The sequence below is a fragment of the Dendrobates tinctorius genome, unplaced genomic scaffold (genome assembly GCF_039654945.1).
Source record: "Dendrobates tinctorius isolate UK_male_01 unplaced genomic scaffold, ASM3965494v1 ptg000030l, whole genome shotgun sequence".
Classification (NCBI taxonomy): Eukaryota; Metazoa; Chordata; class Amphibia; order Anura; family Dendrobatidae; genus Dendrobates; species Dendrobates tinctorius.
Genome location: NW_027361698.1, coordinates 44,969,948 through 44,983,579, shown reverse-complemented (window position 1 = coordinate 44,983,579; position 13,632 = coordinate 44,969,948). Strand labels below are relative to the sequence as shown.

At 43.7% G+C, this 13,632-nt stretch overlaps 1 protein-coding gene across 6 annotated transcripts in view; it reads left to right on the top strand.

Annotated features, from left to right (window-relative positions):
* MFSD8 (major facilitator superfamily domain containing 8) overlaps positions 1-13,632 on the top strand; it is a 96,874-nt gene that overhangs the window by 61,081 nt on the left and 22,161 nt on the right. For all 6 annotated transcript variants that reach the window (XM_073572061.1, XM_073572062.1, XM_073572059.1 and 3 more), the window contains exons 9-12: positions 3,214-3,319; positions 6,708-6,842; positions 8,515-8,618; positions 11,102-11,337. In XM_073572061.1, the coding sequence (XP_073428162.1) occupies positions 3,214-3,319; positions 6,708-6,842; positions 8,515-8,618; positions 11,102-11,337 (581 nt within the window). The remainder of the gene's footprint in view (positions 1-3,213; positions 3,320-6,707; positions 6,843-8,514; positions 8,619-11,101; positions 11,338-13,632) is intronic.

Genomic DNA, 13,632 nt, shown 5'->3' with positions numbered 1-13,632 from the left:
TCGCAAATCATGCAGCTGAGAAGACGAAAACTAAATCTCCGAGCACGCCAAAATACTCGGACACCCGAGTATGCTCGGGGAGACCCGAGGAACGAGTATACTTGCTCATCACTAGTAGTGACGTGTTTCTATTATACTTTTCCTCTGATTGTTCCACTCCTGATTTAGGCTTACAAATACTGATGGAAAATACTGACCAAATAAACTGAATGTGTGAACGTAGCCTAATATTATTAAGGTGTCGGAACATGACAGCTCGCTGTCTATGGGGCTGTGAACCCACAAATTGGTCAGAGTGCCCATTCCAATCCCCATCCACTGCCAGTAATAGCCTATGATGGGCAGGTGAGCTTCACTACTGAACCATCTAGTAGGTGGCATAATCTGATGAATAACTGTTTGTGTATGGTTGGGTGTGTGCGCGTCACTCAGCTGGGGATAAATAAAAAAGGGATTTGGTACCATGTTAGCCAGTTGGAAAAAAAAGAATGCTCTGATTTGGAAAAACAAGATAATCTTGTAGATGTGATACATTTTAATGGATCTCAAAATTAAAATAAATGATGTTACAAGGCAAGCTTTCAAGACTTCTTAGGTCCCTTCCTCAGGCATGATATAACAAGTATATGCACAAACAAAAAAAGGCATGGTGTGATAAACGAACATTTACATAAACAAAGAAACTGAGCTCAGAGAATGAATCCTTAATCCAATTTAAAATCCATCAAAATGTCATATGTACCCCATACTGGTATTACTAAAACAATCAGCTCACTATACAAAAATAAGAATTCTCATACCTCCATTGATGGAAACCTAAAACCATTGCGGGCAATAATACGCACCTAGGTAGAGGAGTAAAATAGAAAAAAATATGAATCAAAATGTAGACAATTCAGTACTAATATAGCCCATTATGTTACCATATTATTTGGATTATAAGACGCATGTTTTTTTTCCCCCAAATTTGGGGGAAAAATGGGGGTGCGTCTTTTAATACGGATGTGTCTTATCGGTGGTGCTGCTGGGGGCTCTGTCAACATTTTGGTTTCCTGTGTGGTGGACTCCGGGAAAATGGCCATGTGCAGATGGAGATCTCAGTGCTGAAATCTCATCTCCCAAGATCTTGGTGCCGAGATCTCCATCTGCGAATGCGCCGCCTTCCAGTGGCCACTTTCCCGGAGTCCACCGCACAGGAAACCCTGGAAGAACTGCCGGGGGCTCTCGCCTTTCACAAAATGTTGGTTGAGACCCCCCGCAGCGCCAGGGACAGAGCGCAGTGGCAGCATCCGACACCCGCAACCGTGCGCCGCACATCGGAACAACCCTTCATCCCAGCCTGCAGCAACGATCCACTCTTGCCTCCTCCAGCAGCAAACCTGGGACCTCGCTTCACAGGAGACACCACCCCCGGTAAGCAATAAGACGCATGGATTACAAGAAGCACCGCCATTTTATTAAAAAAAAGTTTTTTATTCCTATTTTTCTCCTCAAAATCTGGGGTGTGTCTTATAATCCGGAGTGTCTTATAATCCAAAAAATAAGGTGTGTGTGTATATATGTGTGTGTGTGTATATATACTGTGTGTGTATATAATATCCCCTATCCTGGTATGCATGGTCCCCTCAACCCCATCCTGGCTTTCATGGTCCACCATCAGATAAACATAAAAAAAAAAAAAAACATTCTGCTTAGCTTCCCTGCGCTCCCTTGCAGTGTCCTCTTCTGATGCCAGCAGCTGATTTATGCTTGTAAGCAGTGGCATGGCAGTGACGTCATGCGCTGCTTACAAGCCAAGCATAGCTGCCGAAATACTCACCGCCTCCCACACCCGGGACTATGGGCATGTGGAGCAGTGAATATTAATTTTAGTTTAACAGCAGGGACACTGTTAGCCACAGCCGTCAGCTTCCTGGAGCTGCTGGGTGATTAAGTGTACCTGCTACTAAAGGGAAGTAATATTCACTGCTCCCCACGCCCATGGAAGTGGAGAGGAGTAAATATTCATGCTCTTTAGTAGCGGGCACATGTGATCACCCAGCTGCTGCAGGAAGCCGGTGCCTGCGGCTAACAGTATGCCTGTTGAGAAATGAATATTCACTGCTCCACATGCCCATAGTCCCTCCCACCTCTCTGTGTCGGCGTCAATGCATAGAGGTGGGAGGGACTATGGGCGCGGGGAGCAGTGAATATTCATCTCTCTTTAACAGTGGGCACAGGGGTTTCTGCCTCCTGTGACCCACTGCTCCGCCACTGCTGCTCCCCCACCTCTCTTATCCACAGCCAGAGCAGGTACATCCAGACTACAAGACACCCCCCCACTTTCCTCAATTTTTGGAGGAAAAAAAGTGTGTCTTATAGTCCGAAAAATATGGTAATTCTTTTTTTACAAAATTCATATTTCACCTCTTCACACCTAAAAAAATCTATTGATGTTTGGTATTGCTGTAATTGTACTGAACTGAATCATATTTCCAGATCATTTATACAGTAAATATTGTATGAATTAAAAGACAATGGTGAAATTCCTTTTTATGTTATGCCAAAATAAGTGATGTAATTCAAAACTATTTACTCGTCCCAAAAAAGCAAGCCTTGATATTCGCCCATGAAACAAGAAAGGTGTATTTAGTCTCCATGTATAGGCCAAGTAATGTCTGAATGTTCACAAAGGAAGTTAGTTAGATGAGGCTTTAGAATGTGTTTAATTCCTTCCTTTGTAAGGCTGGGTTCACATAGCGTTCAGGTGCTGCGTTTAACACATCCATTACATAGTGGCATTAACGCTATGTAACGGATGCGTTAACACACCCATACACTCCTATAGACGAGCGCATCGCTAACGTATGTCATAAGCGGCATACGTTAGCGATGTGCCGTCATTATGTGACAGACCCTCAGACGCGGCCTGCAGTGTCCGAGGGTCCATCACTGCTAGCGCAGATGAAGCATCTGCGCTAGCGGGATCACATAACGCGATCGCGTTATGGGGTAGCATTAATGCAGTCCGTCAACACTATGCGCTGTGCTGCCGAGTCCGAGAACGTTAACAACCATTTCACCTTTTGCTCACTTGCCGGGTGATGTCCACCCTGATTAAACAAGCCGACTTTCGGTAACGATTGTTGCTAGGATCGCTCACTCCCAACAATCGTCCAGTGTAAATGCAGCCTTACTTTAATCTGAACAGATCTTTCACTGAATTTCTTGTAGGCACAGAGACCGTAAATGAGAGTGGAGAGCCTGTCGATCAGATCGCCGTCGTCTCATCAAATATTCTATTCTTCATCATATTATTCGTATTTGCCATTTTTGAGACGTACGTATACACAAATTGTCATTTACATGTATTACATATGCTGTGTGTGTCTGTGTGTGTATGTGTGTGTGTGTGTATGTGTGTGTGTGTGTGTATGTATGTGTGTATGTATGTGTGTGTGTGTGTGTGTGTGTGTATATATATATATATATATATATATATATATATATAATGTGTACATCTATTTACAACTGTAACTATATATCTTTTATACACTTTAAACTGTGTACATGTAGATTATACGGTATCTACATGAAAAGTGCAGGCACTGTCAGTACATGGTTCACAAAATAGAAAAAACACGGCACTCAGTGTGGAGGGAGGTGCACAAGTCGGGTATCCAGCCAACTAACAATGTAGTACAAAAACTTGGCACTCAAAAGAAAAATTGATTTGACAGTTCCTTTATTGTAAAAGGCATCCAGTTAAATATACTTCTTTTACTTCTTTAAACGTTTTCGGTCATACAATTGACCTTCATCAGAAACAGATTTTTTTCACAGTTGGTTTTAACTAGAATGAGTTTACAAGAAGACAAGACAGTATGGTTAGTGAACAAATAAGTATCTAACAAATATCTGAGCAACAGGATGCTGATAATGACCGTATGAACATCATGTAAAGTTTAGACGAAAGGTCGATGACTAGATAAATACTGAAATAGCGAATCCTGAGACAAGGTTCAAGTGAGCTTAGTGAAACTCCACAGGTTCCATGGGCAGTGATAGAGAGTCCGTGCTGTGATGGTATGTAAGGAACATATGTAAAAGACGTGCCCTAGCTGGTTGAAAACAAACAACAAGTGTGACACTGGTAAATAAAGGATACAGTGAGATTCGTGGTCGGCTGGTGCTACTGGATGTGCAATACCACATGAAAAGTAATAGCCGACTGGAATGAGTGCCAAGACAGGTGCCTGAGAGGAACTGTAATGGAAAATTCCATATATTATTATTAAAGAACCGCTGTCATAAGTAGGCACTATTCAGTACTGGAAAAAAAGAGAGAGAACAAGACGGTGAGTGACTATGGCACATAAACATATTGGGCGATGTTATGTGAATGAGGAAGGAGAAAAAATCCAAAACAGTCAATTAATACCTGGGTATATTCATTAATAATGTGGAGAAACAGACGTCTGGGAAGCAGCAGCTACTGAGAATGAAAGGACACTGAGGATGTGTTCATACGGTCATTATCAGCATCCTGTTGCTCAGATATTTGTTATATACTTATTTGTTCACTAACCATACTGTCTTGTCTTCTTGTAAACTCATTCTAGTTAAAACCAACTGTGAAAAAATTCTGTTTCTGATGAAGGTCAATTGTATGACCGAAAACGTTTAAAGAAGTAAAAGAAGTATATTTAACTGGATGCCTTTTACAATAAAGGAACTGCCAAATCAATTTTTCTTTTGCGTGCCAAGTTTTTGTACTACATACATGGTTCACAAGCTGCTAAGCTCCGATCAGACAAGTATTTGTGGTGTTTTTGATGTTGCATATTTTTTACTGCATTTCTGATGTCATGCTCTTAAAAAGCTGATTTGTTTTTGATATGTCCCCTGGTATTTAGTGTTGACACAGTCATGCGTGGATTACGTGTATTTTTAGTGCATCTCTGCAGTGGATTCTCTGCATCTAATGCAATTCTATGGGAAAAATCTCTTCATATAACTCGGCGTACTCGCAAGATAAATGTTATCATGTTGCAGATTTCAAACACGCACCGCAGCGTAAAAAGTAAAGCACAGTGGGCATCAGATCTGTGCAATAAAACCTGCAAGTGTCAAACTCATGATGGGAACGTAACCTTCTAAGCTATTTTATGCTAGAGCGGATTTTAATTTTTTTGTACATTATTCTAAATACACACACACACACTTTAAGGGTATGTGCACACGCTGCGGGTTCCGGACCCGCAGCAGTTTTAGCTGCGGTGTACAGTACCAATGAATGGTAACCAAAAACCGCTGTGTAGACGTTGCGGATAAATCCGTGCAGTTTTGAAACCGCAGAAAGAATTGACATGTCAATTCTTTCTGCGGAATCCGCAGCGGTTTCCTATCTCCACCATTGTGGAGATGGTGAAACCGCAGGACCAAACCGCAGGCTAAACCGCAGATAATCCGCAGGTCTTTTGACCTGCGGTTTTATCTGTTGTTTTTGCAAAATCTGTGCGGATTAATCCGCAGCGTCTGCACACACCCTTATGGTCCTAATTCAACTATTTATTAATGAATGTTTTAATGCAGGACGTCCTTTTTATATAGTTATCATAGTTATGTTTTCCACCAAAGAGTCTCATGGCATAGCCTAACCTGAGAGCGTCCTTGTTGCAGTGGTGGGACTCCCACCAACTAAATCATATATAATTAATCATCCCTTTAAAGCAGGGGTCTCAAACTCGGCAGAGTAAATGGGCCGCACATAAAAAAAAAAAAATTTAAGCTGGTGGGCTGCATTCCTTTCAAACTTAATACAGTCACAATTGATAGCAGTATCTAAGGGGTTAAATGGCCGCGATCGGTGCTAATACCAAACGTGGCCATTCAAATAGGTTGTCAGCTGCGATGTACAGCTTACCTCAGTGGATGATAGTGTTGGCTCTGCATGTAAGCTGGCTCTATCATCTCGCTGTACACGCACAGCCACAGTCACCTGCAAAATCCAGCAATGGGGGGAAGTCACGCCTCTGCTCTCTGCGTGCTGGTGTGATGTCATTACACAGCACCAGAGGGATGTCATCACTTAGGGCCACAGCCACTAGGGAGCGGCGCACTGCTCCTCTTTTCTAGGCGTGAGCAGTGGCATAACTACAAAGTTATGGGCCCTGGTGCGAACTTTCAAATGGAGCCCACCCCATGCCAAAATACACACACCTCTCCGCTCAGCACACCTCGTACACACGCGGCTCTGCGCCACACAGCTCGTACACACGTGGGTCTGCACACTTTGTACACGCGCGGCTCCACTTCATACACACGACTGCTCCCTAGACCTCGGTCCTTGTCCATGCGCGGCTCGGCTCCGTGCACCCCGTCCACGCGCGGCTCGGCTCCGTGCACCCTGTAAACCCCTCCTGACCCACACAGAAACTTACCCAGCACCATGACAACCAGCACAAAGACAGCAGTGTTCTGCATACACGGAGGTCCTTGATCATGAGACCCCCTGACTCCTCCCCCTCCTATGACCTCATCACAGGTCCCGTGCACACAGGACACACAGCCATCGCTGCTCTCCTGGATGGCTGCATGCCTTCCCCCTTCTACCTGCCTCAGGTGGTGAGATGTGGTGGGCCGCTTATTTGAGACTTCTACTTTAAAGTGTATGTCAGAGATATTTAAATGCTAACGTCTCCTAGGTAACAAGTGTTTCCCTCCAGGATCTCCACCCCACTGACAATGGATATGTATGCATGGACCAGGACACAAGCTGTGTTCTACAATGGAATTATTTTGGCCGCTATTGGCGTCGAGTCCGTTATAGTGTTCATTGCTGTGAAAATGATTTCTAAAAAGTAAGTTTAAAATGATTCTGTCACTAATATATGCACCTATGAGGTTTAAAGCTGTTCACTTTTTCTCAAGTGTAAATAGCGATTTTATTTATTTATTTTTTTGCTTACAATTAGATATCTTGCAGATTTTGTCTGCATGTAATAACGATCCCTGATTCTTTTGTTAAAGGAAATCTGTCAGCAGGTTTTTGGTACCTCATCTGAAAGCAGCCTGATGTAGAGTGAGAGACCCTGAATCCAAAGGTGTATCACTTAGTTTACTGGGAGGTGCAGTTGTGACACAGATTTCTTAGATTTAGCAAAGCGAAAAGGCTAATCCCACCCCCACCAGGCTCTATGTTTACATAGTCTACAGACAGTGAGCTGGTTATCACAGACGGGCAGAGTCGGACTAGAGCCCTTGTACCAGCTAGTCAACGCAATGATAATCACTAGGTGATAAAACCTTCAGTTGAAGTAAACAGCACACAAGCCGGACATGTCTTTGAATTTAGGGTTTTAACTTCAACGTCAGATTTCATAGAACCTGCTGACAGATTCCCTTTAATTTCTATTTGATTATAAGACCGGGGTTTGTTGTGAACTCCCTTGTTCGGACTTCTGAGCCAAAGCTCCCTCTGCTCCCCCTGGTGGTTACTAAGAGTAGTGGAGCTGGCCAGGTTGATGGAAGTTCCCCACCTGACGATAATTGGGAACCTGGGATTACTGGCTGGGAGCATATAATTGAGCTGGCTGCTCTTGGTGGTTGCTGGTGATTTCCTCCATGTGCATTTGGAGTTCTTTTGTCCCCTGCCTGATCTGCATGGTTCAGTTAAGTGATTCTTTTGCTAATCCTTTGCATCTAATCTGGTCGTGCCTTTTTTTTTTTTGATTTCTGCTTTGTTGCTAGTGTTTAGCGTACTCCCTGCTGGGGGCAGCGCTGGGCCCAGCTCCATATGTTAGCTTGTGTCAGTTTGTTCAGTCCCCTGTTATGTTAGTATATTTTGCTTTGCTTATACCAGAGTGCTGATCTAGCGGGGGAGAGGTCGTATGGCCTCAGGCTTTTTGTATGTTAGAAGCGTTGGATTTTTTTTTAGGGTTTTGTTCGTGATTGCAGACATTATCTTTTCTGTCCTGTCCTGTCTAGACATCTTGGGCCCCATCGTTTGCTCAGTCTGTTTTCTGCCTGTGTTTGTGTCTCATCTTGTCTAACCGAGAATATATGTTTGGGGGCTGTCTATTCCTTTGGGGATCTGTTCCGGGGCAGTTTAGATTTCACCTTTTTGGCTTTAGGCTTAGTTAGTTCTCCGGCTGTGACGAAGCGTCTAGGGCATCTTAGGAACGCTCCACGGCTACTGCTAGTTGTGTTGATAGGATCAGGGGTCTGCAATCTGCTTAGTTACCAACTTCTCTGGTTTTCTGGTGGCCTAGACTGCTCCTGCCATCCTCCTCAGTGACCCATTCATAACAGGGGTCACTCTTGCGACTGCAATGCGAGAAACTCGCCTCAATACCCTCACTGCCGCCGGAGGTTCGGACCGAAGCGTTCAGCTGCATAGAAATACACATTCCGGTCCCGAGTGCCAGCGGCAGTGCCTGGTATTGAGGCGAGAGACTTGCGCGAGTTTCTCGCATTGCAGTTGCAAATGTGACCCCGGCCTAACTGTGTTACAAATTGCACTTTATATTGCAGGACTGGAGAACGAATACTGCTTGTTGGGGGACTGGCTACTATTTGGGTTGGATTCTTTATCATGTTGCCTTGGGGAGATCAGTATCCCAGCATACAGTGGGTTGGTAAGTTAATATAATATACATTCCTCAACATTGAAATTGCAACACCTAGAAGAAAAAGTCATGGAATTAAGGAAATCAAAGGATCGAAAGACATGTAAGTGACGTGCACATCTCTATATATAAAACTGAATGTATGTATGTGTGTGTGTGTATCACCAACCAATCACGAAGCATCTTTCATTTCACCAGAGCTGTTCAAAAGAAGCTGAGCTGTGGTTGGTTGCTATGAGTGAGTTTTCCCAATTGACAACACCTCAGCAGACACTGACATGGTGGGAGAAATCTAGCATCCCTGGGAACATAAGCTCCCAGCCATTGTCTGCCCCCCAGAAAGGAGCACAGAGCACATGACAGAAATGAATTCCCCCTCCCGTGCCCATATACCCAACACATATCCTCCATCCCATAGGCACATCTTCCCTCTTAAAGGGATCTCCAGTATGGAAGTCAGGGAAATCCATCCAGCGCTTTGGTTTTGACCCCAAGCCTCTCTTAAAGAGATCCCGGTATAGAAGTCAGGGTAATTGCCTTCAAATGCTCTGGTACTGACCCCAGGCTCTCTTAAAGGGAACTCCTGTATGGAAGTTAGGGCAATCCCTCAGCACTCTATTCTGACCCCAGGGTTCTATTAAAGGTATCACTGGTATGCAAGTCAGGGCAAATCCATCCAGCGCTGTGGTTCTGATCCCAGGCTTTCTTAAAGGGATCCCTGGTATGGAAGTGAGGGCAAATCCACTCTGCACTTTGGTACTGACCCCATGCCTCTTTTAAAGGGATCCCGGTATAGAAGTCAGGGCAATTGCCTTCAAATGCTCTGGCATTGACCCCAGACTTTCTTAAAGGGATCTCCGGTATTGAAGTTAAGGTAAATCCCTCAGCGCTCTGATTCTCACCCCAGGCTTCAATTAAAGGGATCATTGGTATGGAAGTCAGGGCAAATCCACCAGCGCTCTGGTTCTGACGCTAGACTTCTCTTAAAGGGATCCCCAGTTTGGAAGTTAGGACCGTTCCACTCAGCGCTCTGGTTCTGACCCCAGGCTGATGGGATGATGTGGGATATTAGGGGTAGTAGTCCGGTGGCTCTGGCTGACGAGATGATGCGGGATATTAGGGGGAGTAGTCCGGTGGCTCTGGCTGACGAGATGATGCGGGATATTAGGGGGAGTAGTCCGGTGGCTCTGGCTGACGAGATGATGCGGGATATTAGGGGGAGTAGTCCGGTGGCTCTGGCTGACGAGATGATGCGGGATATTAGGGGGAGTAGTCCGGTGGCTCTGGCTGACGAGATGATGTGGGATATTAGGGGTAGTAGTCCGGTGGCTCTGGCTGACGGGATGATGTGGGATAATAGGGGTAGTAGTCCGGTGGCTCTGACGGGATTATGTGGGATATTAGGGGTAGTAGTCTGGTGGCTCTGACGGGATGATGTGGGATATTAGGGGTAGTAGTCTGGTGGCTCTGACGGGATGATGTGGGATATTAGGGGTAGTAGTCCGGCGGCTCTGGCTGACGGGATGATGTAGGATATATGGGGTAGTAGTCCGGCGGCTGCGACACGATGATGTGGGATATTAGTAGTAATTGTCCGGTGGCTCTAGCTGACTGGATCATGTGGGATATTAGGGGTAGTAGTCAGGTGGCTTTGACGGGATGATGTGGGATATTAAGTGTAGTAGTCCGGTGGCTCTGGGTGACGGGACGTTGTGGGATATTAGGGGTAGTAGTCCGGTGGCTCTGGCTGATGGGATGATGTGGGATATTAGGGGTAGTAGTCCGGTAGCTCTGGCTGACGGGATGATGTGGGATATTATAGTGAATGTGGCTATGCGGAGTGGGCAGGGCTATACACTCAGTTTTATATATATAGATATAATCATTATAATTTGTTATAACTAACCGTTGTTAGTTACTATGCCCGGGCAGCGCCGGGCTCTTCAGCTAGTGATAAATAAAATAGAACGACATTTAGAACACATCTCAATTTATTCAGTATCAAGTATGAGTGCCACACGCAGAAATGCAAGCGCTTAAATACTTTGGCCTGTGTGGCCTAAAGGTGCTACCATGGCCTACAGATTCTCCGGATTTGCATACCATCGAGCATATCTAGGATTTCATCGGTTGGGAATTGCAAAGACAGCTGCCAGCAGCATATCTTGATGATCTGCTACCCAAGAGCATTCAGTGTCGTAGATTATTCCTCAGACAACCATTAATAGCCTCATTGATGGAATATCAACTGTATTTCTGCGTGTGGCATTCATAGTCAATACTACATAAGTTGAGATGATTTCAAAATGTTATTTTTTGTTGTTTGAATATCAGTAACATACTGTAGCTATGGTTCCAGTGATTTCCATAATTCCATGACATTTCCTTTCTTTCAATTACAATTTTGAGGAGTGTATAAAAAAAAAAAATACCTATCAAAATGGAAAAATCTATCCCATCCTTATTTTGTTACCTGATGTGTTTATGTGCAGAAATCCAGAATACAACCAAGCATAACTCGACCTTGTTGGTTTCAAGTCCCTCAACTTCTGGCAATCACACAGCAGAACCAACGGGGTGTCCAGCTACTCAGTCCTGGTGTTTCTATACACCCATTATCCACCTAGCCCAGTATATCATGTCAGACATTTTGATCGGTCTGGGTTACCCAGTCTGTAATGTCATGTGTTATACTTTGTACTCTAAAGTCATAGGTCCGAAACCACAGGTAAGATTCAGAAACTTTGAAATTTGTTGTTAAGATTTGAAAGGTTCACTAAATAGTACTCTATGAATGAAGCTATAACTCAGTAGGTTATGTTGGGAGTTGTAATTTCACAGCAGTTAGCATGCTGATCACTGCCCATGAATACGGTTAACTTTAAGAAAAGACATCCTATTCTGATTCAACTCCTTGGCCCTGATTCATCAATACCACCGGTTTCCTGTTGAGAGTGTGCTAGAGTCAGATGTTCTGGATTTTTTAACCTTTTTACCCCCCCCCCCGAGGGTGGTTTGCATGTTAATGACCGGGCCAATTTTTACAATTCTGACCACTGTCCCTTTATGAGGTAATAACTCTGGAACGCTTCCATGGATCGCAGTGATTCTGACAGTGTTTTTTCGTGACATATTGTACTTCATGTTAGTGGTAAAATTATTTTCATATGACTTGTGTTTATTTGTGGAAAAAATGGAAATTTGGTGGAAACTTTGAAAATTTCGCAATTTTCCAAATTTGAATTTTCATGCCCTTAAATCACAGAAATATGTCAAACAAAATATTTAATAAATAATATTTCCCACATGTTTATTTTACATCAGCACAATTTTGGAAATAAGTTAGGAAGTTGTAAGGGTTAAAAGAGAAACAGCGATTTCTCATTTTTACACTGCCTTTTTTTTTTTTTTTTGGGACCACATCACATTTTTTATGTCACTTTGAGGGGTCGATATGATAGAAAATACCCAAAAGTGACACCATTCTAAAAAATGCACCCCTCAACGTGCTCAAAACCACATTCAGGACGTTTATTAACCCTTCAGGTGCTTCACAGGAATTTTTGGAATGTTTTAAAAAAAAATAAAAAAAAATTCACATTTAACTTTTTTTTCACAAATTTTTTTAGATCCAATTTTTTTTTATTTTGCCAAGGGTAACAGGAGAAATTGGACTCCAAATGTTGTGCAATTTGTCCTGAGTACGCTGATACCTGATATATGCAGATAAACCACTGTTTAGGGGTATGGCAGAGCTCAGATGGGAAGGAGCGCCGTTTGACTTTTGAATGCAAAATTGGCTGGAATTGAGATCGGAAGCCATGTCGCGTTTGGAGAGCCCCTGATGTGCCTTAACAGTGGAAACCCCCCACAAGTGACCCCATTTTGGAAACTAGACCCCCCCCCAAGGAGCTTATCTAGATGTGTGGTGAGGACTTTGAACCCCAAGTGCGTCACAGAAGTTAATAACGTAGAGCCGTGAAAATAAAAAATCATTTTTTCCACAAAAATGATCTTTTCGCCCCCAAATTTTTATTTTACCAAGGGTAACAGGAGAAATTGGACCCCAAAAGTTGTTGTGCAATTTTTATTGAGTAATCAGATACCTCATATGTAGGGGAGTACTACTTTTGTGGCACAGTGCAAAGCTCAGAAGGGAAGAGGCGCCATATTGGAGTTCAGATTTTGCTGGAATGGTTTGAGGGTATCATCTCACATTGGCAAAGCCCCTGAGGTGCCAGAACAACAAACTCCCCTATATGTGAACTCATTGTACAAACTACACTCCCCAATGAATTCATCTAGGGGGTGCAGTGATCATATTAATAGCACCTGTGCCTCACAGAATTTTAGACCATTGGGTAGTGAAGACAAAATAACTACATTTTTACCACCAAAATTTTGTTTTTGCCAAATATTTTACATTTTCACACAAGAAGTTAGTAAAAAATGGCACCAAAATTTGTCTCACAATTTCTACTGAACGTGGCAATACCCCATATGTGGCTGTACTGTGCAACTTAGCCATGTGGAGGGACTCGGGAGGAACAGAGCACTATTGGCCTATTCAAGTGAATGGGTCTGTGAACATGTCAATTTGTTTCCATGGACTGTGTGTCTGTGGGCAAAACACACTGACATGTCCATTTTTTAATGTCAGCACGCGCCACAAAACATCTTGCACACGTGCATATGCATAACACACGGATGTCAACCGTGTGACACGCATCAGCGCCGGGGAAGAAGCGTTACAGTAAGGCCGGGCTCACACTACCGTAGAATACGGACGAGTGCTATGCGAGAAAACATCACATAGTACTCGGACCAGTGTTAATCTATGGGGCAGCTCATATCACCGTATCTTTTCTCAGGTGTATTCGACGTGCGTGTAAAATCGCAGCATGCTGTGATTGTACCCGTATATTGTTCGAGACTCTCCAATGCAAGCCTATGGGTGCGAGAAAAACTCGGACACCACACGGACCATTCATCTAGCTTGCGACAAATACGCACACATTTTCCT